This window comes from Equus quagga, chromosome 1, assembly GCF_021613505.1.
Source record: "Equus quagga isolate Etosha38 chromosome 1, UCLA_HA_Equagga_1.0, whole genome shotgun sequence".
Taxonomy (NCBI): Eukaryota; Metazoa; Chordata; class Mammalia; order Perissodactyla; family Equidae; genus Equus; species Equus quagga.
Window position 1 is genome coordinate 28,820,945 of NC_060267.1, and position 27,067 is coordinate 28,848,011.

At 39.3% G+C, this 27,067-nt stretch overlaps 1 protein-coding gene across 1 annotated transcript in view; it reads left to right on the plus strand.

Annotated features, from left to right (window-relative positions):
* The window catches only part of PKP2 (plakophilin 2), an 84,132-nt gene that overhangs the window by 42,025 nt on the left and 15,040 nt on the right, over positions 1-27,067 (plus strand). The window contains exons 6-9 of the mRNA XM_046681695.1: positions 5,011-5,188; positions 19,873-19,990; positions 20,864-21,028; positions 21,953-22,126. Coding sequence (XP_046537651.1) covers positions 5,011-5,188; positions 19,873-19,990; positions 20,864-21,028; positions 21,953-22,126 — 635 coding nt within the window. The remainder of the gene's footprint in view (positions 1-5,010; positions 5,189-19,872; positions 19,991-20,863; positions 21,029-21,952; positions 22,127-27,067) is intronic.

A 27,067-nucleotide genomic window follows, 5' to 3' on the forward strand; every position in this document is an offset into this window, starting at 1 on the left:
TAGCATGCCACACAAAGATTTTATGATGTGAGCCTGGTGACCATTGGCAGCAGTGTCTCCTCTCACACCCTTCCAGCCCAGGTTCTGCAGTCCTAAAGGATTTGCTGGGCTGGTCCGTGTCACTTGCTCTCTTGATGTCTTTGTGTCTGCTGTTGTCTTGGACTGAATCCTTTTCCCCACCTGGACCACCTGGTGAGCCCTCTCATCCTTCAAGCTGTCTCAGACATCATTTCTCTGAAGCATTTTCAAATGCCATCCTTGCATACTTTACTCTCAGTCTCTCTCCCGCCTCAGCAGAGTTTCGATGGAAGGGGCTTCTCTGAACCGCCTTTGCATCCTTTAATATTAGGCTGCCATGCTTATATGTTTATTGCGGTAACAACTGTGGTGCTCCTTTAAGTTTCTCCACAACTGTGGATGTCTGACTGAATATTAAAAAGAAGCTGTTGGCCTGGGAAGATCTAGTTTACACACAAATAAAAAAGTAAGGTATGTTTTCAGATACAACTCTGATTTTTCTGGCCAAGATGTAAAAAAAAAAAAACCATCTGTTTCTGTATATGCTAAGAAGTTCAGCACCAGAGTTTTGTTCACTAGAAAAGAGTGTCAACTCACTGACCTTTCTGGCATTCTCAGTACCAGCCTAGGAGGGAAGAGCTCTTCCCTCTTCTGATGAAAATACTTCAGGATCAAAGACTTTCCCTCCACAAGAGATTGTTCCCTGTCGCTCACCAAGTGAGTGTGGTAGTGAACTTTTAGTTGAAATGAGAACAGTACATCCTAGTCTCAGAGGCTCATCTCCAAGGTCGCTGAGTAATGAGCACTTGCTGGAGTGAGTAGGGCTCTCCTTTGGGTTAAACAGACAGGTCATGGAAGAATGAAACAGGGCATTCTTGCCCCTCCTCTGCGTATTGCATAGGGAAGAGTCAGGGAATGATTGTCAATGAAATGGGTTGAACATGCATATTGACCTCCGCATATTTTATGGAAATATTTAATTGCATTGCTGTATTTTAATATCAAAATCATTTTACTATAAAATATTCATTATGCAGCTTTTAAACATAATTGTATATTATTCTGCATTTGTAATGTGCAACAAGATACCTCGGGTTTATATATAACTTGGAATAAATAGCTTTTGAAATAGTGTGATGTTTCAGATAAGATTTACAAAACTTAGGTGAAAGGAGGAGTATATCCATGAGGTGGATATGGTGAAAAAGCTGTTCCGCCTGCTGTGTGATCACGTTGAAGATCAAGGTTAAAAAGAACCATCTCTCCTTTGCCTTCTCCTTCTGTACCAAAGATAGGGATTCATTTAATCATAAAATTTGCAAGTTTTGCTACTTAAAGTGTCGTGCAGACTTAGTTAAATAACTATATTTTCAGTCCTGGAGGGCAATATGAATAAAAGATGGGTTTTAATAGCTATAAGATCCCTTTACTAGTTAGCTGTTTTTTGCAAATATCACAGTTGGCAGTGAATTTCTGGATAATGCAGTTGTCATTATCTCTCTTATAATTGCTAATTATTCAAAGTATATCCCTATCAGAATCCAGTTCCTTTTCTTTTTGGCTAGAATGAGAGCTTAATGATAGAAAATTACAGGCAGACCAGATGCAACAAAAAACTATAATAATAGAAATTTCGGCCTGATGAATAAATTGACCAGAAGTTAAAGGTGAGAACAATGAAAACCTAAACGCTAAATATTTATATCAGGGGATCTAAAATCTGATCATTGAAGGGAACATCTGTTCAGAGGCATCTAGTGCATTGGTTTCCCAGTGCCAGAAATGGAGTCCTTATTTAAATACGGGTTCCTGGAATCCATCCTGAGATTCCGACTCAGTAAATTTGGGGTGTGGCCCAGGAATATGTGATTGTGATTTGCCACCCGGCTCATTTGGAAACTGCTAGTCTAATCTAACACTCTGGTTTCGAGATAAAATCTCTTGTCAATATTGTGATAAGGGATGAGCTCATTTTTATCAGCTCCAGCAACAGAGCTAGATCTTACAGGCAGATCTCTCTGTTTTCTTCAAAGCTCTCTTAGAAGTTTATACTTTCAGCAAGCCAAATCTCCTCCCCTAGAATTGCCACTCACTGGTTTTGATTTTGCTGCCCCCATCACAGAAAATGATATCTAGCTGTTAAATTTGCATTTCTTTAGTTATTAGAGAACATGCCTGCCTATGTGTATTAGAGTCTAACATCTTTTAATTTGGGGTTAATTTTTCTACTAGTAACTAATTTTTAATGATTTATAAAAACTCTCTATATTAAAGATATTATCCCTTTGTTTCGTATCGTCATACATATTTTCCCAATTTGTAATTGATCACTTACTGATTTTCTGTGTATATGTGTGAGGAGATGTTTGTAGATGTGTGTGTAACCCCAAAGCTATAGTGAACATTTAAGCTTTTTCCTAGCTTTGGGCCATACGGAAACTTGGCAGGCATGACATTCCTATACAATAGCCTCCATTAAAAATTCAAAAATTTTACTAAAACCCCCCAAAGCATATACTTCTGTAGAAATAATATAGCATGCCAAGCTACAAAGGACATTGACTGCTGAAGGAAAATTCCACTCCCTTTGTTCAAATTAATCCTCCAGATCTGGTTTTTATTGTAAGGTGTACTTTTCCTTTGAGTGCCCTGTGTGGTCCTTTTTAAAAAAAGGAAATGTCATTATGCTTCACATTTTTAAGCCTCTGGCAGGCAGAGACTGTTAATTTGTTTGCTTATTTAGAACAGGAAGCTTTTTTTTTCCTTCTCTCTCTTTTCTTTTTAACTTTCTTTTGTAGCTTAGTAACCAGATTCAACTCAGACCTGCCTTTAAATTGTTTTCAACCACCTTTGGAGTTTTATTCTGTCTCTCCCCCATCCAGGGCCTCTTAAGATGAAGTGGGAGGAATGAAGTCATTGTGTTGCAAAACCTGTGGCTGAGGGACACTGCTCATGACTAACCCCAAATGCTCATTTGAGCAAGAAAAGACTTCCTCATAAGCCAGAATTTGAGTCCTCGCAGGACACTAGACCCGATGTCACTGTATCTCATGGAAGCCAAGTGTAGGCTGCAGTGGAAATTTGGTTATTGTTTCAGAAATTAGTTACTTATACACAGCCAAAGTAAACTGGTTAAGCCCAAAAGACTGCATTAGGCGTAGAAGGTTCTAATTGATGGGCCAAATTCAAGTGTGGTAGAATAATTACCAGCCTTTAACCCTACAGACTATTGTTTCAGTCATTAAAATCCAGGGAGATGATATCACCACATAATTCAGCCAAGACCACCATGTTTGCTTTTCTCCTAAAGTAGACTGTCCTGTATACTGTTAACCAAAAAAAGCAAAGAACCAAAATGAGAGGCAGTGAGGAGTTTATTTTGGGATCAAAGAATTGCCATTTGGGGAGCACAGAGTCAGGTAGAAACCCAAATAATATTTCGACTACAGGAGAGGGGCTCAGAGTTTTTGTTGGAGACAGACAGGAAGATGAGGTGAGTTGTATTAAAGGGGAGCTCATTGGCGCTAGGTGAGGTAAGGCTAGGTTTGTACCTCATAGATGGGCTTGAGAGTCACTCATCAGGCAGAAGGCTAGACTTGCATTTCATTGATTGGTTAGCAATTTGGTCATCAGCAAAATCCACTTTTATCAGTCCTTACTGACTTCCTGGAATCTTGGTGGTTTTGTCTAGTGTGGAAGATAAAGAAGACAAGATGTGCATGGCAGTTCCACTGAAATGACTGCTCTGCCTTTATTTTAGTATGGCTCCACTCATGTCATCTTTCACAATACATATGCTTCCTCTTTCCTTCATACAGACAAAGCAGTAAATTTAAGAAGTAGGAGTTATTGACTGGGTGGCCAGGGAGTGACTAGGGAAGAAAATGAAGATGGCTTCTCTTTCTGTCCCCTCTCTTTCTCCTTTCCCAGATGCTAGTGAATTAGAATAACTTGCTGAGGTATGAAAGATGGCAAGACAACTTTACACCTGGTGAGAGTCACTGGAATAGCAAGCAATAGGTGTTTAGTCCTTCCACTGAATCAGAAGTATTTGAGCACCAAATTTGTAAGAAAAACAAGTCCTAAATCCCACCTTGTGTTCTCTCTCAGTACCCAGCTTCAGTCTCTGTCTCACAAATGCCCTGAAAAGTACAATATCCTATTATTTTAATTTCCCAGATTGGCTTATATGGCCGTTCTCTTTAGTGGGAGAAGTTAAAAGGTGTTCAACAGGAAAGGGAAAGTTAGGTGAGTGAATTCGGTACCAGTCCTAGGCCAAAGCTTAGGCCATGCAAGTTGGCAGATAGATAAAATACTCATGTCTCTCTGTCACTGCCAAACTTTAACATGAGAAATACATGAGATCGCCAGCATAAATTCTGGGCGGACTTGAAGTCTGTCATTGGGTAGGAGTCAATAAATATTAATTGGTGTTGTTGATCAGGCTACTGTTGACAGGCATAGGCAAAGGCTGTCTGCAGGCCCTTCCTGCTGTTATCGGGAGGCCAATGTCAGGTGAAAGTCGCAGGTGGTGGGGAGCAGGAGGCAGGGGGAGGTATTCTGTCCATGCACCTAAGGGAGAAAAAATATGACTCATAATATTGAAATCTTACTTACAGTAAGATCATTTCAAGCCCAAAATTTATCATCCCGATGAGGTCAGCTTTGTGGTAGCGTCTTTTAAGAGAAACAGTAATAAATATTGAAAGATTTCTGACTGTCATTCACATTTGTGATTAATTTAAACTTTTCCCTCTCTCTTTCTGTGTGTATGTGTGTGTGTGTGTATAAATTGTTCTTGCGGATCAGCTTCCATTGCCATCGAATAAGCCCTAAATAGGTTCTTTCAGTTGAGAAAGGGGTTGTCTCCTCACACCTTTTTTTTTAATCTATAACTAGCCATAGCCCCGGGGAGATGGCCTTAACTGATCTTTTCAGCAGTCATTTTGACCCAACCCTGCACTGTTTTGATGGTTCTCTTTGTTTTTCTAGGTTTGCTGTGGAATTTGTCTTCTAATGACAAACTCAAGAATCTCATGATAACAGAAGCCTTGCTCATCCTGAATGAGAATATCATTATCCCCTTTTCGGGGTGGCCAGAAGGGGACTACCCCAAAGCGAATGGTTTGCTTGATTTTGATATATTCTACAATGTCACAGGATGCCTAAGGTAATGCCACTCTGCAACCCCCCTCGCCCACCTTTTCTCTATACACCTTAGATATTGCATCCAGGTCTATCTAGAACTCTACCCCATTACCTGGAGATGCTGTAAGAATTATAAAGATCATTCTGACTACTAGAAGCTCAACACAGGGACAATGAGAAAGATCAAATCAACAGAGTCTTGGTTTCCAGGCATGTTTGATTCCAGAAGCTACCCACATTAGCTCATAAGAGAGAGGATGTGAATTCCAATAGACAAACTAGAGATCTGATCTGAATACCCAGAAGTCATGTAGCCTGGCCTTTCCTATCCCACAGGGTTCAAGGCAGGCACCATGCTATTTTTTAATTCACAAAAATCTAATTTAATGACATGGTTAAAAAAATAATTTTGAACCTGGTATTTTTAAATAGGCAACGAAACCTAAAGAAACAGAATGTCTTGCCATAAGAGCAGCTACAAAAAGAAGTTAGTTTGATCAGCATTTGTAAATATTGGGATGAAAAAATGCTTGAAGTGTCTTCTCCCATGTGCTGTCCAATGCCAGCTAAACCAAGGGGAAATAGAAATACATGCACCAGTAAGACAAACCGCTTGTCTTAACTTCTTGAGTATCGTGCATCTCAAGTTTTCTTATATTTGAAAAGGATCATTGTTTTTTATGTCCAGGGATTAAAAGAAATCAGATAGAAGATCTAATCAAAATTAGGCAGCCACAAAGAAGTCAGGATATATTCTGCCTTTCCGTTTTTTCTGTAGTTACACAGTTCAGTTTTTGAGAGAATCTGTTTGGATGATAACTGAGGGAAATTATTATGGTAAGATGTTTATCTTATCTCCACAGTCAACACACAGTAATGCACATCAAATACCAGTTTTTCATAAAGCATTATGTTAGCTACTGAGAGTTTAAGAGGGATCAATAAGAAAATCCTTAAGGAACTTTTAATCTAGCAGGGGGATGCAGATGAGCAGACAAACTAGAATATAGCTCCAGTGAAATATGTTAGAGCAGCAGTTCTCCAAGCATGGCCCCTGGACCAGTCGCATTGTATCATCTGGAACTTGTTAGAATTCTTGGGTCCCACCCCAGGCCTACTGAATCAGGAACTCTCAGGGAAGGGCCCAGCAGCCTGTTTTAAATAAGCCTTCCAGGTGATTGTAAGGCAAGCTGAAGTTTGAGAACCACATGTCAGGGGTACACGTGAAGTGCTGCAGGATTGCAGAACAAAGGACTATTCATGCCAGCTGAGTGGGGTCAGAAAGACACTGTAGAAGAGATGCCAGTGAGCTGAGCCTTGGCAGCCTATTTCAATAGTCAGAAATTCTCTTAAGGATGAAAGACTAATTCTTGAATGGCCTAAGAGGTACCTAAATGGTCTCTCTTGAGCCCATCCTCTGTACAGCCCACTGGAACTGCTTTTCTAATGGACTTTTGATCTATTAGAACTTTGATCCATTTGAAAACACTTCATGTCCTCAATTTCTCTAAAACTCCCACTGCCTTCCGGTGTACATCAGAGTTCTTAATGTGGCACATCTGTCAGTCAGGACTCTTTCATCTGAAAATGGCGGCTGCACAGCTCAAACTCCCTTAAGCCGAGTAGGGATTCATTGGCCTGTGTGGCCGAGAAGATGTTGACAGTCACCTGTGAAAGGGAAGGAAATGCACCAGGAACCATGACCTCAAGGACTGCGACAGAGATGCAGCCTCCCTGGGATTCACTCTTTTTCTGTTTCTATCTCATCTCTGCTGACTCTTCTTCTGCATGTTGGGCTCATTCTGTACAAATGCAAACAAGCCTTCTCCCCTTAGCAGATAACTAAATCACAGACAGCGCTTGCTTAGCCACCCAGCAGAAGTGAACTTCTTTCTTCCACTGTCAGTCTCAGGGAAGGTTTGTCCCTGGCCCTGCTTCTGAGAGGTGCACATCCTTTGAGCTACAGTTGCCTGCATCGGCCAGACCTGGATCAGATACCTGCTTCATGGCAGGGATGGCAAGGTCTGTTAGAATAACAAGAGGGATGGGAACACTTGCTGGGCAAGCAAAACAAAAACAGAAGACATCTTCATCGATTACAGCAGGTACAATCTCAGTCTATCCACAACCTTCTTTACAACCTTATTTTCCATTTTCCCCAAATGTACTTCATACCCACCAAAATACTTGCGTTCCTTAGATTCCATAGGTTCTTTCATATAGTCAAGGCTTTATTCAATTTAATTTGCCTCTTAACATTTTTCTTATCTTCCTATTGAATACATAATCTCTTAATCATTTAACACCAAAGATAAAGTTTACCTTTTCTGTGAAACATTTTTCAGCCTCCTCAGGCAAAAGCCATTACTCACTCCTAACAGTTCAAACAGGACTTGATAGGCAAGTCACCTCTGTACAGATTTTATCGCATTGCTGTTTTATGATGAGCTGTTTACATACCTTCTTTACGAGATTGTGAACTCTTTAAAAGCTGAGCCTACGCATTTTTAAAATCTTTAATCTCTAACACCTAGCAAAGTGTCTGCCATATTGTAAGCAAGTATGAAGTATTTGAATGAAATGAATAAATGAATGAGCAAGCAAGTGAAAATACATGACAGATTAGATAAATAATCAAGTCTGGCAAGAGGATCAAATTTGTGATGGAAACAGAAGTTGGAAACAGGCTAAGGCCAGACTGTGGGGGCCTTGAAGGTCATGTTGAGGAGTTAATTTTTTTCTTTTGTAAGCAAAATCAGCTCATGTTGGGAGGATAGAAATATGATAAGTTCTGTTTGAAGAAGAATAATGATAATATCAACAGGAAAGGTGTATTGAGAAGGTGAAAATCTAAAGACAAAGATGTTAGTTACAAATCTCTTCCTGTAGCCTTCCCTTTTGAACGAGAAATAAAAGACTGACATGGTTTGGGTGAGGTCATGCCCTGGTTGGCATACGTTTTCCAGAAGGTGTAATAGCTGAATACATTCCCATGAGAATGACACCATTTTAAACAATGTTTGCAAAGTCAATCCATATCACCGATCTGAACTACTTTCAGAAGCAGAATATAGCAAAAAATCTGGGAAATTGAGTGCCATAGTATATACTTACTGAAATATCTGTTCTTATTTCATTTGTGTGTCTAATTTTTTATAGTAATAACCAACATTTATTGTGCATTGTAGTCTAGAAGCTGTTCTAAATACTTTATAAATGTCTCAGTTTATTCTCAGAGCAGACCTTGTAAAATAGGTTTTCCCCATTTTATAGGTGAGGAAGCTAGGGCTCAGAGAGGTTAGGTGATTTTCCCAGCATCCAACAGCTAGTAAGAGACAAAACTGAAATTCAAATCCAGGAAGCCAGTCTCCAAGGCTCTTATTTGGTTTGCTGGATACATTAAGGATGGTCACATGCAGACTGCACTGTTGTGGATAAGACCTCTGTCCTTCTGTCTCGCAACCTTACTGTGTCACATAGCTCAATTTACAGTCATGTTCAGGTCTCATTATGGGCGTTGTATCCGCATTTCTCTATCAGCATTTTTGTTGTAGAAGTTAGATGCAAGAGGAACTCTGCACTGCATTTCATATAAACAGAGAAGATTCAAAGGATGAAGCACATGAAGTAGGAGATCTATCCGAGGGAGGGAGGAGATGGCGTTGCAGACAACTTCAGGGTAGATGTTGTCACCGTGAGTATAAAAGCACTAGGAAATGTGAGTCAGAATGTAAGAAAAGCCCTCCAGGGAGCCTGCACATAGTTTCCATGACAATAGAGGTGTCTGCTGAGTAGTTGCTTATTTATGACCCCAGCTTACTCTAAAAAGATTTTAAGACAGGTGTCCACTGCTTCTAGTACGAGTGCATCTTAGTGCATATAGAGGTCATGAATGTTAGCAAATATCGTAATTGCTACAGGTTCATTTGAAGTATTTTCTCCCCTAATGGGTTCAGAGCCAACAATGAACTATGCGTTGGCAAAGTGTTGTATGGTTGGCATTGTGATTGGCTTAGCTCAATGCAGCTAAATTCCTTCAATCTATGTTTGGAGAAAAACTTCTGCATACACCAGGGGACTCTCCCTTTACTAACTTGACATTCGGATCCGTTCTGAGAGGGACTTCCCTAGTCCGTGGATAGCAGTGGTGCAGAGTGAAGCTACTCCGCAGGGAAGAGGTTTGCTCCGCTAAGGAACTCGTGGTGACTCGGTTCTGCCTACCTGGCGCCGCTGCAGTGAGCTTGCATTCATCTAGGAGAACGTGTACAGTTTATCGTTGAAAAAGAGGAACGCTCTCACGTACACCACATCTGTCAGGTATCAGATCATTGATCTAGAGGATTAGCATCTGCCTGCAGCAGCATTTGTCATGGGCCTTGGTGCTTTCTTTGGGTCCCTTTGGAATTACATACTTTTCATGACGGAAGTTAGTCACTGAGAGTGATACAGATTTTGCTATAGGGAAAATAAAGGGTTTGTGCAAGTTTCAATATTTTTCTTACACAACATTATCTTAGCATAATGAGCGGTAAAATCCATGTCAGGAGAGGACAGATATATTGGTACACTCCAATTTGTGCTAGAGCCAGCAAGCGCAGTCGTCAGCATCTCTTCATAACTCCACATACAGTGACGTCATGTTGGTAGTTTGAAATCGGCTGTGGTGGAAGTTTTTATGGGACAGAAATTGGCAAATGCTACAAATCAAAGGTCTCCCCACTCCCCAACCCCCAGAAAGCTGGTTGTTAAACACTTACCCGCATACCACTGCCACTGAATTTCCGTTAGTTAACTGCTTTAACATCAAAATGTGGACAATTAGGGTGTTGGTATATTTCTCTATACACATCCCTTTTCGAAGAACAAACAATTTGTTTTCTTGGAAGGTATTATAAAGCTTCAGCATTTTCCTTTTTTTTTTTTTCCTGTGGGGAGAAAACTTGTTAAAGCGTCCCATTCTTTTTTTCAAAATTGTTTTCATTTAGGCTTAGGGCAAGAAGTGTAACAGTTAAAATATTTCATAATTTTTTGCAATTAGTAGGATACTCTGCCAAATATTTCAAGTCTAAAAGACTTATGTGACAATGATAGAATTGTAAATTACCAAAAACTGTGAGTTTCCTTCTTTGATGGTGCACCCCTCCTGTACACACACTCATTGTGAGCCCCAGCTTCTCTATTGATTGTGGGTAACTCCTTGAGAACTGGTGTGACATGGCTGTCACATCTGTATGTTTCGCCTCACTGATTGGCTCACTTTGGGGAAACCTTTGGATGTGACATAAATAAAACCAATAGTTATTATCAGATCTAAGTTTGAAATTTCTACCAAAGATTTATCATTATTTCTCCATTCCTCCATAGCCTTCTCATGGCTCTCTCCTCCCCTTTTTTCTTTCTTTCTTTCCTTTCTTCCCTCAGTCTTCTTTGTTCTCTTAAAGGAGAAGCGGTGGAAACAGTTGAGAGGTCAGAAATTAGAATGCCTCCAGGGGTCAGGCAGACGCTTAAGTGGACAGGAGTAAGACCATGTGGAATGGTGGGGGCTGTCAGACTAGAGAATGGGAAAAAATGCTTGCCCTGGGAGCAGTGAGATTCCAAGTTCTGGAAAACACTTCAGGCCAAACACTAACACATGTAAGCAGCGTCATTCTTCATTTGAGGAAATTAAGGGCCAGTGACTCTTCCACAATTATAGAACCAGTTACCAGAAACCTAAGAAAGGCAACTAGTGCAGCCTTCTTGAGATTTCACCCCTCCGTCTGCCTTTCCTCCTGGGCTTATCAGATGCTGTCATTATTCCTGGAGTGCCTGCTATAGCCAAACTGTTTAAATTTCTGAAATCTCAAAGGGGAGTGGGACCTTTCTCTTTGCCCTGGGGGATCTCCATGTTTAGTGAGAGAGATGGGCACCTAAGAGATAATCACAGTACATTCGATAAGAAGCAGAAGCGTAAAAGAGGTACCAGAAACATGTTCTGGAGGCATTGAATTGCTTAACTGATGTTGCCTGGGGGCTGGGAAAATTCTTGACTAGAGAGTCACATTTAAGGAGCTGTTAAAGGATGAGCAGGTGTTTGAATGTCCCTTTTCATCTTTAGCTCATCATTCTATCACTAGTTCATCTCTGTCGTTTTTCAATATAGTCATATTAAAAATATGAATTCATACAGCCCTGAAAAGTTGTTTTCCTAAGTTCCTATCATTTGTTAACCATTTACTTAGGAGAAAGGCTTATGAAATTGCTGCCTTATCTTATTGCCGCCATCTGACTGTTTCTGCATTGTAAAGGCCACCCCAGAATTTGCCATTTTGTTTAGGATGATGGGACAAAATGGCAAAACACTACTCTAGCACATTATAAAACATACACCTTTTTCTTAATTATATTTTATGGCAATTAAGAGGAAAAACAATTGGTAATGCATTTCTCCTGCAAGTCACTTAAACTTCACTTTTCCCCATGTCATGGTGTAGTAAATGTGTTTTGATGAATGTATAATATAGTTATATGTACTAAAATTTATAACTGTCTTAAAAGAAACTTCCATTGTCGCTTATTGCTGTAAATCTAGCTGGGGTGGGGAGTGGTGAGAGAAGGCAAACTGTACCTAGAGAGAGAAAAGCTCTAACTATCAGTCTTGTTCCTAATTAGCCACGGGGTCAAGAGCAAGTTTGCTTGGAATATCAATACCAGCCACTCTCTGGAAAAAGAATGTCCCCATGTAAATTTTTAATATATTCAATTACATCTGTCTTCTGCAGCACAAAAAAACATATCACGTGTTCTTGAATTGCTTTTTTTATGCATATCTGGATATCAGACTTCAAAACTTTGCTGAATCTGTCTCCTTAATTATGCATTTTCGTTCTATTTACCTTTGCCCATTTATCCCTTGTTCTGAATACTCCTGACAGAACAGGATTTCTTTGGTCTAGCCCTGCACGTAATCCTATTTAATTATTTAAATAATTAAGAATTAGTTAGATCATTAAGAAAATAATCAAATGATGGTAAAAATTTCCCTAGTTATCAAATAACTATTTTTCTTTTCTGTAAGAATGTAGATCCAAAAGCAGGACAGAACTTACTTTTTAAAAATCATAATGTAAATGCGGTTATTTACTTCTGGAAAATAATTTGGTATAAAACTAGGATGTTAGCTGAGACAGTATAAACAACACAGAAATCCGATAGAAGTATCCAGATAGTTCAACCTGGAGAGCGACTTTTTCAGAAATAAAGACAATTGAGTCATCAACTTCAACGTCAGTTATTTGGCTAATGATTTAAACTCTTCCATTTGATGTGTAAACGTAAGCAGTATGAAGTCCATATATAATAAAGTTGGCAACATTTCTAGTAATGTTACACTGTTAGTCATAACCGTATTTTATAAGGTGGGTAGGTGTTTGAGATATACAAACAAATGTGTGGTTTAATGAATTAAATTCTTTTGTAAATTTCTCTTTAAGGAAATTTAAAAGGTGTAAGTTGTATTTAAATGAGTGAATAAAATGTTGATTTTAAAAAATGATTGTTTTATAAGCTAAGTCTCAGGGGTGTTAGGTCATTATTTGAAACTCTCAACAATAATTAAGTTAGGAAAGCAAATGAACAAACAAAACAAATATGAATGAACATGCTTACCTGGTCACCCCTTTCTGGTTCCCTAAAACCAGTGGGGTTTTTTGTTTTGTTTTTTTTTTTTGGTGAGGAAGACAGGCACTGAGCTAACATCTGTGCCAATCTTCCTCTATTTTGTATAGAAGCATGGCTTGATGAACAATGGTCCATACCCAGGATCCAAACCTGTGAACCCTAGGCTGCCGAAGTGGAACACACAAACTTAACCACTTCATCACCAGGCCAGCCCCAAACCCAATGTCTTTAAAAGTATGTGTCTTGAGGCCAGCCTGGTGGCATAGTGGTTAAGTTCACACGCTCCACTTTGGCAGCCCCAGGGTGCATGGATTCAGATCTTGGGCGCTGGACCACACACCACTCATCAAGCCATGTTGTGGCAGCATCCCACATACAAAATAGAGGAAGATTGGCACAGATGTTAGCTCAGGGCCAATCTTCCTCACCAAAACAAAAGAAAAAGTATGTGTCTCATTGGAATTGTCGCAGCAGCACAAGTACAGCCAAACCTTTGCAAAGACCCCTGCCCTTCAGACTAAGTTTTCCACTATCCTGTTCATGTCTTCAGCATGTTGGCCCAGATTAAAAATTGTGCTTCATAGAATTATATGACATTTCTGTTTCTGTTTGTCAAAGAAATTCTTTATTCTTACCAATCAGTCCGTACATAGTGACTGCATACTTTAGGCCCAGCCCAGGGATAATGGGTAAAGAAAATACATAAATAGGGATAATATGGAGGAAGAAGGGTCAGTGAAGGGAACAGAAAAATAATTTTTATTATCTCAAGAGGACTGTATTTGTTTCTCTTTCTGCATCAGTTTAGTTTATTAGTTGAGCTTTGAACAGAAAAAGAAATTCCTAAGAATATCTTTGTCAGAGACTTTTGACAACATCCTCATGTTTAGAAAAAAAAAAATCTGTGTATAGCTTAAATTGGAGGTAGTGTTTTGTTAACTTTATCTTATGACACTCAAAGTCTTTTTCAAAACACTTAATACTATCATCATAATCAGAACTATTATTAAATTTTTGAAATTATCCTTACCAAATCAAATGAGTGGGTTGAGATATTTGGATGAAGCCACAGATGACCTTGTTGCTGTCCTGTGCTTAGAGTTCATGGTGTCTTGGAGGTGCAGACTGTCTGAGCATCATCTTCTACTCTAGGGCCTGAGCATCTTCATCAATCCTAGTCTGACATCCCAGACATCTCTTTTAGGTTTCAAGAATGTCTACTCAAGTTCCAGTGGCTCCTGGACATATTTTTAAAATTAGTTTGCTGTTTATAATTGATTTCAAACAGAATTTGGCACCCTCCCTCGGACAGCCTGCTAAATCAAGAGGAAATGGCTGTTGCCTACCAACCTGATAATTATTGGCTCAATTGACTATTCAGAATACATTTGGAAAATGCAGGAAAGCAGAACTAAAGGATTTTTGAGGAGAGATTTTTCTCCTCCTCCACCTTCTAGTTTCTTGATGTGTAACAGAAGCTGACATATCTTTGTTCGGTTAATGTTCCTTGTTCTAGAAGGAACAAGAGGTGTAGGTTGTGGAGCTTTGTTCTGCCTCCCAATGCTGCTTCTGTTTGCAGACCGAACAGTTGACTTTGGCTGATGTTTGCGGATACCTTCGGGGACTGATGTTGACTTCAGAGTCACAGACAAGCCCTTCTCCGGGCGTGGAGTTTTTGTTCCTATGCCAGTTCAAGTGAGGCTCCCCTTTTGTTCTGTGCAACCACAAGCTGCCTCTGCCTCTTTCTGTGGGTTAGTCACAGACAAGGCTCAACTGTTTGATATGTATCAGCTGAGAGTTAAACAAAAACCTGGACCTAAATCTCAAATGACAAGAGGAAGAGGATGCCTCCTTATCAGCCAGTGTCTTATCAAGTGCCTGTTGGGTCTTAGAATGGATTCTGACCAAGCGCTTAATTGACTGGCACCACTCGGGGCCTTACTGCACAATTTATGGCACATTATTAGGAAGCTTATCATCGAGTTGGTGAACTCGAAGATGCAGCCACAATTTTTTAAAATCATTGAGATGATCACCATCTCAGTATGCTCATTAGACCTTTAAAACTGGTTCCATAGATGGTGGGTCTTGCATACAATGCACACATACATTGTGTGTTAGTAGGAAACCATAACTGTTATCAATAGAAATAGCCCCATATAAAAAAAGAAAAAAACTCTGCCTCTTAAAACTACTTGTTTTGTTGGTGAAGCGTCTTGAAAAGAGTCACTCCAACCCTATTATTATTTTTTTTTTTTTAAACTGCAAAACGCTTTTTACTAAAAAACCCTCACTTCTGAGGAGAGCCCCACCCGGAGACGCCCCAGAACGATCGCCTGTGATCGATAATTGCTCCATCACACAGCACACGGGGCACCCCCCACATGGGCTGAGGGCTCCAACCCTATTATTGTCTGTCTTTCTTATGTCCTGGTAACTGACTACAGCCTTGTACTTTAAACATTCCTTATCAGCTCATCATTTCCCCAGGACAGTTGACCATACACCATGCACATAGCTGGGATGTTCCTTGTTGTAATAAACTTCCTTTCAGTGCTGGCAAGCTAGCTGTATTTGACAGCACGCCTGCACAGAGCCACACACAGACAACTTTTTATGGAAAGGCCAGTAAAAATCTGATTAAAAGCAGATAATTATGGGGGCCAACCTGGTGGTGCAGCAGTTAAGTTCACATATTCTGCTTTGGCGGCCCACGGTTCCCCAGTTCAGATCCCGGGTGTGGACCCACACACCACTTCTCAAGCCACACTGTGGCAGGCATCCCACATATAAAGTAGAGGAAGATGGGCACGGATGTTAGCTCAAGGCCTGTCTTCCTCAGCAAAAGGAGGAGGATTGGTGGTGGATGTTAGCTCAGCGCTAATTTTCCTCAAAAAAAAAAAAAGTGGCAGATAATTTTGGTTTTAAACAAAAAGAGTCACAGGTCAGGATTCTGAACAAGATTTTGGTGTACCTTAATTTCAGGAATTTTGTGAAAATTACAGATCATAATATTTGCAACATGCCTTCTGTAACGTCTAGCACACACGAAATTGCATCTGTTTTTATCATTTAACATTGTCCTTTCGCTGGTTTGCCATATGAATTTAAAGTTTAGCCACACTGTCATTAATCTTAACAAAGACATACCATTCTTCCTTTTAATTCTAGCAAGGCCCGGGGTGTTAGGTTTTCTTTTCTCCTTTTCACTGTGACACTCAGGAATGTGTGAGATAAGTGGTCCTGGGGAGAGTCATGAGTCACTGATTTGCTTTCAGATAAACACCTGACTCCTCCTAAATATGAAAAGTTTGTTTAGAGACATACAAAGGTCCAGATTCCATTTTTTCCCACCCCTTACAAGTCGTATTGCGAGAAAACTTCTTCTTAAAATCAAACACAGGCTACAGTTCAAGCTGGTATCCTCCCATTCCGGCCCAGTGGAGGTGAAGGCTCAAAAGCGGTCCTGCCTTTATGTGTCGGGTAGTTTATCTCCTCCTCCACTTGCCCATCTCCTGAGGCCCATGCCGCTAGTCGCCATCCCCCAGTCCAAGGACCTGGTTTTCGAATTTCAGTATACAACAGTATACAATTTTAATTTCCTGCAAGGTACCCACATATTTACTCAGACTTCTGCTAGATTGTACTAGGGGAAATTAACTCGTTGCTTAATCCAATTCAAACCATAGACACGAAATGAAACGTTTCCGATATATTCCTTGGTAACTCTGATAATCAATTTTTATTGAGTAACTGCTGTGTCTGTATGCTCATTCTCTTTTCAACAAGATAATTGTTTTGATATATTTCACTTACAGTTTCGAGATATTTTTCCATATTAAATCTCTATTGGGCTACATGTCGGAATCCATTATAGATAAATATTTTTCAGGATTCAGGAGGTACATTGTAAAAGGCTTAATTCTGCCTAAGATTAGCCATGTTAATTCTCTCACTCCCACAAACTTAAGTATTAGCTGTTGAAAAAAATACTGTAAGATGGCTATCTCATTTTCTAATAGCTATTGGTTGTTTTGAGAGTGATACCATAACAAATTCCTTTCTGACTACTGACCTCTATTCATGTCCTTCTATTCATGTTCTACTCATGGATGCTATCAAATAATCCACACTTATCATTCATATTTCTGGGTAGCTGAGTAAGGTAGGAACTATTTTTGATATGCATGAGCAAATACTGAAGCCGTGGGGTTCCTTCTATGCACTTTCTGTCAGCAAGGGTATCAGCTGCCAGAAACCCTGATAAGTCCCATTTCAAGCGAGTAGAGTCTGGATAATACCAAACTACAAGACAACAGTCAGTGCATGTGAACTGGCAGTACTGCCAAGCTCAATTACCCTCCTCACCCAAAATAAACACCCTGAAGTTAAAAGGCTCAGTCATCCATCTGCAAGGTATGTAGTGGGCTTAGCTAGGGAGAAAGACAGACCTTTTGATTTGTCAAAGTTTTAAGCTACTGCCATTTCTCTGAGACCGAGGCTGAAAAAGTCAAAGGGAAGGTTTAAAACATATGATAACATTGTCTCCGAGTTGGGGGGGCATATGATATTTGCTAAACGAATGGCAGACTGAATGAATGTTGGATAAGGTTTGCGCTCCTCTGGAGCCGCCCCAGGCACGGAATAAAGAGCAGCTCTCCTGTCCTGGCTTTATCACTCCTTTGCTGCCACCAAGAATAGTAACTTAGACTCTTTGGACCTTAGTTTCTCCTTCTGTAAAATAAAGAGACTGGAAAAGAGCTTTTCAGTTTCTGTCAAGCTTCTTAAGATCCCGTGATCTTTTTTTTTTTAATTGGGGTAACACTGGTTTATAACATTATATAAATATCAGGTGTACATCATTATATTTCAATTCCTGTGTAGATTACATCATGTGCATCACCCAAAGACTATTTATAACCCATCACCACACACATGTGCCTAAACACCCCTTTTCCCCTCCTCCCTCTTCCCTTCCCCTCTGGTAACCACCAATCCAATCTCTGTCTCTATGTGATTGTTTGTTGTTGTTTTTATCTTCTACTTATGGGAAAGATCATAGAGTATTTGACTTTCTGCCTCTGACTTATATCGCTTAGCATGACACCCTCAAGGTCCATCCATGTTGTTACAAATGGCCGGATGTCATCATTTCTAATGGCTGAGCGGTATTCCATTGTGTGTATATACCGCATCTCCTTTATCCATTCGTCCCTTGATGGGCACCTAGGTTGCTTCCAAGTCTTGGCTATTGTGAATAAGGCTGCAGTGAACATAGAGGTGCGTGTATCTTTACGCGTTTGTGTTTTCATGTTCTTTGGATAAATACCCAGCAGCAGAATAGCTGAGATGCCATGATCTTAAAGGGCTCAGAGAGTAGATAGAGAGGATCTTGGTTCAAATGATCATTGCTTGAGAAAAAACGATAGTAAAAGTGGTTTTATTTACAGTTTATGAGCCCATTCATTGTCTTTTTTTAATGGACAAAGTATCAAAGTCTTTAAGGTACAGTGAAAATTAAATAAGGAAGTGAATCTTTAATTAGAAACGTCAAAGGAGAACCAAAGTCACAGAAAGGATTTTGTTATAATCAAAAATTCGTTGTATCAATTCAGTAGCCATTAAGTTGTTAGTATAGCCTTAGTTTTATGTGGATTAGTCTTATCTCCTCAAGTATTATGTGGAATCATGAAATTGCATTTTTGTGGGTTAAAAACAGTCAAGTATCGTTGGTTTCAACTTAAAGATGTGATGGTCTCCCTGGGAGCAGGGTACACTGCTGTGTGCTCCTCCCTTGTTCCCTCGAGTTCTTGATGTAATGCTGGGCACATTTGTTCTTTCATAATATGTATTGAAAGCAGTATTTTGGGGCAGAAAGGCTTTTTGAAATCACTTAGTGCAATATATTATTTTAAAGATGAAGAAAGTGAGACCCCAAATTTCTCAGACTTGTAGTTCTTTTGATGTTCATTATGACAATGAGACATTCTAGACAAAAAGCCTTGAGTATACTTTGAGTATTCTACCCACCAGCAAAAGAAACTGGTCTAATCAATTTTTTAGGAATAGTTCTTAGCACTTAAAGTTAGCAAAAGGGGATAAGCGTTGTTCCCAAAATTCTATAAACCTGAAGGCATTGTTCTTTTTCTATTTTTGTTAACAGAGGTGTTAACATTTTTGGAAAAAACTATTTTAAATAGTTAATGCTGACAAGAAGAATCTAGTCTAAAGGAACATAGCCACAATAATATCAACATGATCTGAATTTGAAACATGATTCCCAAATATATTACTTTGCTGTATTTGATAAACTTCAATTCTCTATAAGGAAACAACCTCCTCTTGTAGATTTAGTTACTGTTTATAGAAAGGTGTCATGGCTTAGCCAAATTAGAAATAGACTAAGTGCAAAGATATTTACAGGTCATGCTGTTGACTTAGGTCTTACACACTGTGGAACTCTGCATTTCTGTGACATCTCTCTGCGATTTTGATTATAGGATCATCACATTTTAGAGTGTCTGGTTTAATATTTATCAATAATAGTTTATTCTGAAACCTACAAAACCCCAAAATGATATAGTCCAACATCTTGTCTTTACAAATGAGGAAACTGAGGCCCAGAGTATTTAAGTAATTTTAAATTACTTGAGTTAAGACACGGAACAAATTGGTACATCTAATATCTGCCATGTCCAATGTGCCATTTGTTCTTTTAGTTGCAATAATGTTTGCCTCATATCTACCCTTTCAAAAATGGGGTGAAGAGTAGGTAAATAATGCTATGACCTTGGTGCTTGGAGAGAAGTATACAGGAGACTTTGATTGATGTGATGACATGTTATATGAATATGTTTAGAAGTTGTTTCAGGTTTAATGGCCATCAGGCAATTGATGATTTATTGAACCCAGGATAAGTCTGTCACACTTTTACAAATTTCCCAGTTTTCCAAAACTTTGGAAGAAGTGCCAAGTAAAGCTTTGAAACAAAGGCCTATTGGATACGCCACCTGTGTCTTACGATTGCCTGTTTGTTTTTCCTGATAGAAACATGAGTTCAGCTGGCCCTGATGGGAGGAAGGTGATGAGAAGGTGTGATGGACTGATTGACTCACTGGTCCATTATGTCAGAGGAACCATTGCAGATTACCAGCCGGACGACAAGGTAATTCAAGAATTAAATAGTTCTTGAATTGAAGTAGTATTTTGTCTTACTCAGATTCTTCAGGGTATTTTTGAAGTAGCTATTTGCATTTAGCTTTATTCATTAACTCATTTGCTGAACTTATGATTTCCCCATAGAGGCTTAGAAATATGAAAATCCATCTAGCCCCATTTTTCTACTTTCCAGACCCAAAGTTCCAACTATCTGTTTGACAACTCTATGTGGATCTTGGAAAGGAGCCCAAATGCTACATGTTCACAATGAACTTAAATTCGTCTCTTCCTTCATCCTCAAATTTGCTCCTTCTCTGTATAATCCTTATTAATAATTATCACCATCCTCCAAATGAAAACAGGAAGCTGAGTAATCTTGGACTGCCTCCCTTCCTTCAAATCCCATATCCACTGGGCAGCAAATCACATGCTTCTATCTCTTAAATGACCTGTGGTTTATCCACTCCTCCCTGATGTTACTGCTGTCCTTGTTTGTACATCTTTCATGCTGATTATTGCATTTGCCTCCCAATTGGTCCCTACAAACAATATCTCCTTCTGTTTCCCAACTTTCTACATGGCTGCTAAGTTATGCATCTAAAATAGAGAATCGTTCTTAACACAGTCTTGAAAAAGTAAACTAGAAAGGCTCTCCAGTGTTTTAAAACATTCAGCCTTATGTCTTGGCATGGTGCTCATGGCCATTCACGATCTCGTCTTAGCCTTTCTAGCTATACTTCTTCCAGTCCCCCAGGCACCCCACAGTCCTAGCACACCCTCTTGCATCCAGTAAACCTTGTAAGATCCAAAGCGGAAGAAGTCACACCTGCAAAGGGATACCTCTATGTATGGGATCAATATTCATGTCCTCTTTTCTCAGGCCACAGAGAACTGTGTGTGCATTCTTCACAACCTCTCCTACCAGCTGGAGACAGAGCTCCCAGAGAGATACTCACAGGGTATCTATATTCAAAACCGGAATATCCAGACTGACAACAACAAAAGTATTGGGTGTTTTGGCAGTCGAAGCAGGAAAGTAAAAGAGGTATACTGGGAGATGTTTGAAAGAATAAGTATGTGTGTGTGTGTATTTCTGAGTACTCAGTATATATCAGGCACTATTTTAAGTTCTTTTAATCCTTATATCAACCTTACACGGTGTGTATTTTTAATATCCTCATTTACTAATGAAGAAACAGAGGTACGGAAAGGGTAATCAATTTTCTCAGAATAATTTAGCAAATTAGTGGACGGGATGGAATTCAGTCCCCAGCAATCTGACTCCAAATTCGCATTGTTAGTCACTAAACCATACTTCTTTATGCCCTATAGGTTAGGAAATAAGCTTAATGCAACATGGCCAATGGTGTATGAAGTGTTTTAACATTAAAAGCAGCGCTGATATTCAGCTTTGGACATTCTAAAAACAAACTTTGGACATCCTAAAAGCAAACCCCATGGGAAGGAATACTGTCCATACTGGCATTTCATGAAAACTAAAAGAATGTGCCCTCTCCTACTCCTCAGAGTGTCATGCTATTTGTGAACTTGGAGAACAGCTGGTAAATTTAGAATCCTGATGTTGGCCCGGACAGCTTCACTAGAGTCAGAGGGAAGAGGCCTGCTTTTCTTATCTTCAGAGTGATTGTGACTAATTTAGCTTTAAGTTTAACAGCAGCCTGAAAACTGTTCTGGAGCAGCCTATGCTTAATTCTCTGAATTCTCTCTCACTGTGAAATGCAAAGTTGGGAGGTATGTGGTGGTGTTAGGGAGAAATAATCATCAGGGGCTAAAAGTTAAGTGATTAGAAAACACATATTTACTTTTTCGTTTCTATTTCAAGGGTTTCTTATGATGCAAATTATTGGTCTCTCTAGACTGGACAGTATTTCTGGTCTGTGGGTTTGGATATGGAATATAGAAATCACTTGAAGGCATTAATTCTGGATTTCATTGTGTGTGTGGTTAGCAATACCAGGACATGCCAATGCCAGAGGAAAAGAGCAACCCCAAGGGTGTGGAGTGGTTGTGGCACTCCATCGTGATACGGATGTATTTGTCCTTGATCGCCAAGAGTGTCCGAAACTACACTCAGGAAGCATCCTTGGGAGCTCTCCAGAATCTCACGGCAGGAAGTGGACCAGTGAGTATCAGGCCTGCTTTCCTACTTTTTAAAATAATGACATTGTCTACATACTGCATTAGGTTCTGCAATGAGGCAGTGAGGTCAGAGCAAAAGTTTCTCCCTTTCATCAGGACAGCTCTCAGGAATTCCCAGAGAGTTCCAGCAGTCCAGAACTTTCAGCCTTGGGTTCTGCAAAGCCAAGTCAGACTGCAAGTAGATGACTCCGAGAGAGTTACATGAATCAGAGCTCTTCCAGTTACAAGTCTCAGAATTCTACCTCAAAATGGTTTAAGCAAAAAAGAATTTCTTGGCTCGTATAACTAAGAAGTCCAGGGTAGGTCTACCTTCCATCATGGCAGGACGTAGGTGCCCCAGCAACTATAATTATGACTCCCCATCTCTGGACTCTATTTTCCTCTGTTGGTTGAGTTCTCAAAAGGCTCCCCTTATCTGGTAGCAAAGAGAGCCACCAAAGATTTCAGGGTTACATGTTACCCAACCCAAAGTCCCCACAAGAAACAACTATTTTCCCAGTAGCTCTATTAAGAACTCAGAGTGAGTCTCACTCGCCCATTTCTGAACCAGCACCTGTGGCTAGGAGACCATGATGTTCTGATTCCCAGGTCTGGGCATTGTGCCCACATGTGAATTTCAGGGGAGTGTGTTTGAGCAGGCAAGGGTCACCGCCACTTGTACCACATAGACTGAAATTGTAAAGGAGTAGTTCCCCCATGGAAAGTCAGTGTTATTGCAAAAAGGAAGAATGAATGCTGGGCAGGCCAAAACAACAGATGTCCACTGCAGTGTGGAGTTGGAAAAGACATCTATGCTTTTGTGTCCCAGAAACTCAACTACAAAATAAAGAGCTGCTTCTCTTTCTAGGTGCACTTGCTTATACCAGCAAAGTCAAAACATATAAAACAGTAAAAGCTTAGTCCCTCCCCCCTGTGTTTTATACCTTGCTACATATTTAGCAATTCTATAAATATTTAATTATTTGAAAGGTAAGTTTATATTCTTTGACTTGATCGTAAAATGATTAGAAAAAACTCCCCCAAAATAGTTTATTGTGTGGACGGTCTCCAATTAGTCATCGTCATAGAGAAAAGCACTCTCTCTCTTTTTTTTTTTAAATTGCAGTAACATTGGTTTATAACATTATATAAATTTCAGGTGTACATCATCATATTGCGATTCCTGTGTAGGTTACATCACGTCCACCACCCAAAGACTGATTACCATCTACCACCACACACATGTGCCTAATCACCCCTTTCGCTCTCCTCCCTCCCCACTTCCCCTCTGGCAACCACCGACGCAATCTCTGTCTCTATTGATTGTTGTTGTTTTTAATGTCTACTTATGAGTGAGATCATATGATATTTGACTTTCTCCCTCTGACTTATTTCGCTTTGCTTAATACCCTCAAGGTCCATCGATGTTGTCACAAATGGCCGGATTTCATCGTTTCTTATGGCTGAGTAGTATTCCATTGTGTATATATACATCTTTTTTATCCATCTATCCCTTGATGGGCACCTAGTTTGTTTCCAAGTCTTGGTTATTGTGAATATTGCTGCCGTGAACATAGGGGTGCAGGTATCTTTACACATTTGTGTTTTCACATTCTTTGGATAAATACCCAGCTGTATTTATCCAGAATAGCTGGATTGTATGGTAGTTCTAGTCTTAATTTTTTGAGAAATCTCCATACTGGAGAAAAACACTCTTGTAGGTAACAAAAATATTATTTACTCTTTACTTGAGAAATCATATTCATTCTTTAATGTGTTTACACAGAAGTTTGCTCTGTTTTGAATAAAATTGTGAAATGGTAAATCCAATATTTCTCTTATCTTAGCACTATGGAAAACGACCAAACTCAAAAGGTACAAACTTCCAGATATAAAAGGAATATGTCCTGGGGATATAATTAGTGTACAGCATGGTAACTACAGTTAATAATACTGTATTGCATATTTGAAAGTTGCTAGGAGAGTAAATATGAAAAGTTCTCATCGCAAGAGAAAAAATTCTTCACGTATGGTGACAGATGTTAACTACACTTGTGATCATTTCACAATATATACAAATATTGAATTATTATTACATTGTATGCCTGAAATTAACATAATGTTGTATGTCAATTATACCTTAATTTAAAAAAAGAACTCCCCTCCCCCAAAAATACAACCAAACTTTAATCTCTTTGATTTTTTTCAAAGTGTACTTCTGCACAAAAAGAAAGAAATGGGGAACTACCAGGAGCCCTGAATGACACAAGGACATTAATTTATTATCTTACTTTCCCATTTTCTGATGCTAGGTTTCCCAAAACTACTTCATTCACTTTTCCAAACTACAGACACTCTCTTAGTAACTCCTAGCCAACTTAAAAGAAAATGTCAGAAATTAAATTGCTCTATGTGTGTATATGTGTTTAAACTCACTCTGCTCTGAATACGGTTCACCATGAGCTAACCCTTTCAACTTGGATTGTAGCATCTTCCATTCCAAGATCTCTCATGGAATCCAAACAGTCTGGAGATGTTTCCATGGACCTGAGAATACAGGGATATTTGTGCCACTTAAGCTCTGAGTATGAGTATATTACCTAGATCCCAAGTTCTTTCATTCATTTGTTAAAGAAACATTTTTTGAGCTCCTACTATATAACAGGCACTAGCCTAGTGCTAAGTATATAGCGGTGAGTAAGGCAAAAATCCCTGTATGTCGTAATAGTCAAGTTGGGATAAATAAACAAACAAACAAACAGAAATGTAAGAGGCTAAGAGATACCAAGTCCAAAAGGAACCCCAGCAAGAGGGGAGATATCTTCATAACTGTCCTAATTGTGTCAAGGCATTTAAAATCATACCTGACCTCAGACTAGTCCAGGCCCCCAAAAGGAGGCCTACACTGAGCTGGTATTGATCCGTATTCAAGGGTGTTAGAGTTGAACTTGATTGAAGATTTATAAGCGGAAATTTAGCAGAATAGGATAATGATCTGAGGACCCTTTATTCTTTTAAGTTATGAGATGCTTTTTATTAAAATTTTGACTTATATGTGTATCCTTTCCAGTTATTACTTTTCCTAATTTTGTTATGCTTAGATGGTGTGATAAAAATACTTGGTTTTATAATTTCTCAAGGGAATTTTTGAATATAAAAACTTGAAAAGCAGGCCATTAAACATAGTTCCAGGAAATATCCAGTCCATTAACCATGTGTTCATAACTGAGATAGCATCAAACAAATGGCCTTATACCTTAAATGGCAAAGAACCTAAACTGAAATAAATAGCTTTGCAAAAGATAGATTATATAATTTAAGTATAGAATTGTGACAGTGATTTTTAGTCAGCAAAGCTACATTAAACTTTATTAATTTGAATACAGTGGTCATTCTAATAATAAATAAGAGAAAGAGATGGATTGATAAAATTTATCCAGTTAGCAAACTCTGTAAGTATAATATAAATTAAAGTATAGATTTATAAGTACAGTATAAACCAAAAGTACAATTTAAATTAAAAGATTAAACATTCAAAAGTTAAAAGTCATTGAAATGAACAGTTTTCAAGTTTCTAAAACACTTTAATGGCACTTACTTTGATAACCATTGGAAAAAAACAAAGTGTATCCCCTACCTCACACCTTACCCAAAAATCTGTTCCAACAGCAATGAGGTTCAAATGTGAAAGGGAAGACAATAAAGCTTCTAAACAATAACGTGGAAGAATATCTTCATGATCTGGAATAGGGAGAGATTTCTTAAAAGTAGTCAGAAAAAGCACTAGCCATAAAGTAAATATTTTATAAATTGACAACTTTAAAATTACTAGCTTATGTTATTATACTATCAAAAGACATTGTTAAGACACTGTGGGGGCCGGCCCAGTGGCACAGCAGTTAAGTGCACACGTTCTGCTTCTTGGCAGCCCGGGGTTTGCTGGTTCGGATCCTGGGTGCAGACATGGCACTGCTTGGCAAAAGCCATGCTGTGGTAGGCGTCCCACATATAAAGTAGAGGAAGATGGGCATGGATGTTAGCTCAGGACTAGACTTCCTCAGGAAAAAGAGGAGGATTGGCAGAAGTTAGCTCAGGGCTAATCTTCCTCAAAAAAAGACACTAAAGGGGCCGGCCCGGTGGCACAGTGGTTCAGTTTGCACGTTCCACATCTCAGCGGGCTTGAGTTTGCCGGTTCGGATCCCGGGTGTGGACATGGCACTGCTTGGCACACCATGCTGTGGTAGGCGTCCCACATATAAAGTAGAGGAAGATGGGCACAGATGTTAGCTCAGGGCCAGGCTTCCTCAGCAAAAAGAGGAGGACTGGCAGTAGTTAGTTCAGGGCTAATCTTCCTCAAAAAAAATATATATATATGGAAAAAAAAAAAGACACTAAAAAGACAAACCACAGAGTGGGAAAAGATTTTTGTAACATATATAAGTTACAAAGGTTGGTATCTAGAAAATATAAAAAACTCATGAAGTTAACAATAAGAATATAGACAACCCAATATAAAAATGGACAAGAGGGCCAGCCCCGGTGGTGTGGTAGTTGAGTTCAGCGTGCTCTGCTTTGGCAGCCCAGATTCGGTTCCAGGGCACGGACCTACACCACTCATCTGTCAGTGGCCATGCTGTGGAGGTGGCTCACATGCAGAAAGAGGAAGATTGGCAATGGATGTTAGCTCAGGGTGAATCTTCCTTAAAAAAGTAAATAGAGACTTTAATGGGCACTTCACAAAAGATAAGATAGAAATAGCCAATAAACATTTGAAAAGGTGCCCAACCTTATTAATAATCAGGAAAGTATGAATTAGAAGTGCTATTTGTAAACGGTTGACTAACTACTTCACAGTCATTCTCATATATTTCCTAAAGCTGGAATTAAAAAATCTCTCTTTGGTAAATCTGATTATTTTTCTTATTGAGTAAATTCTAACGACCAT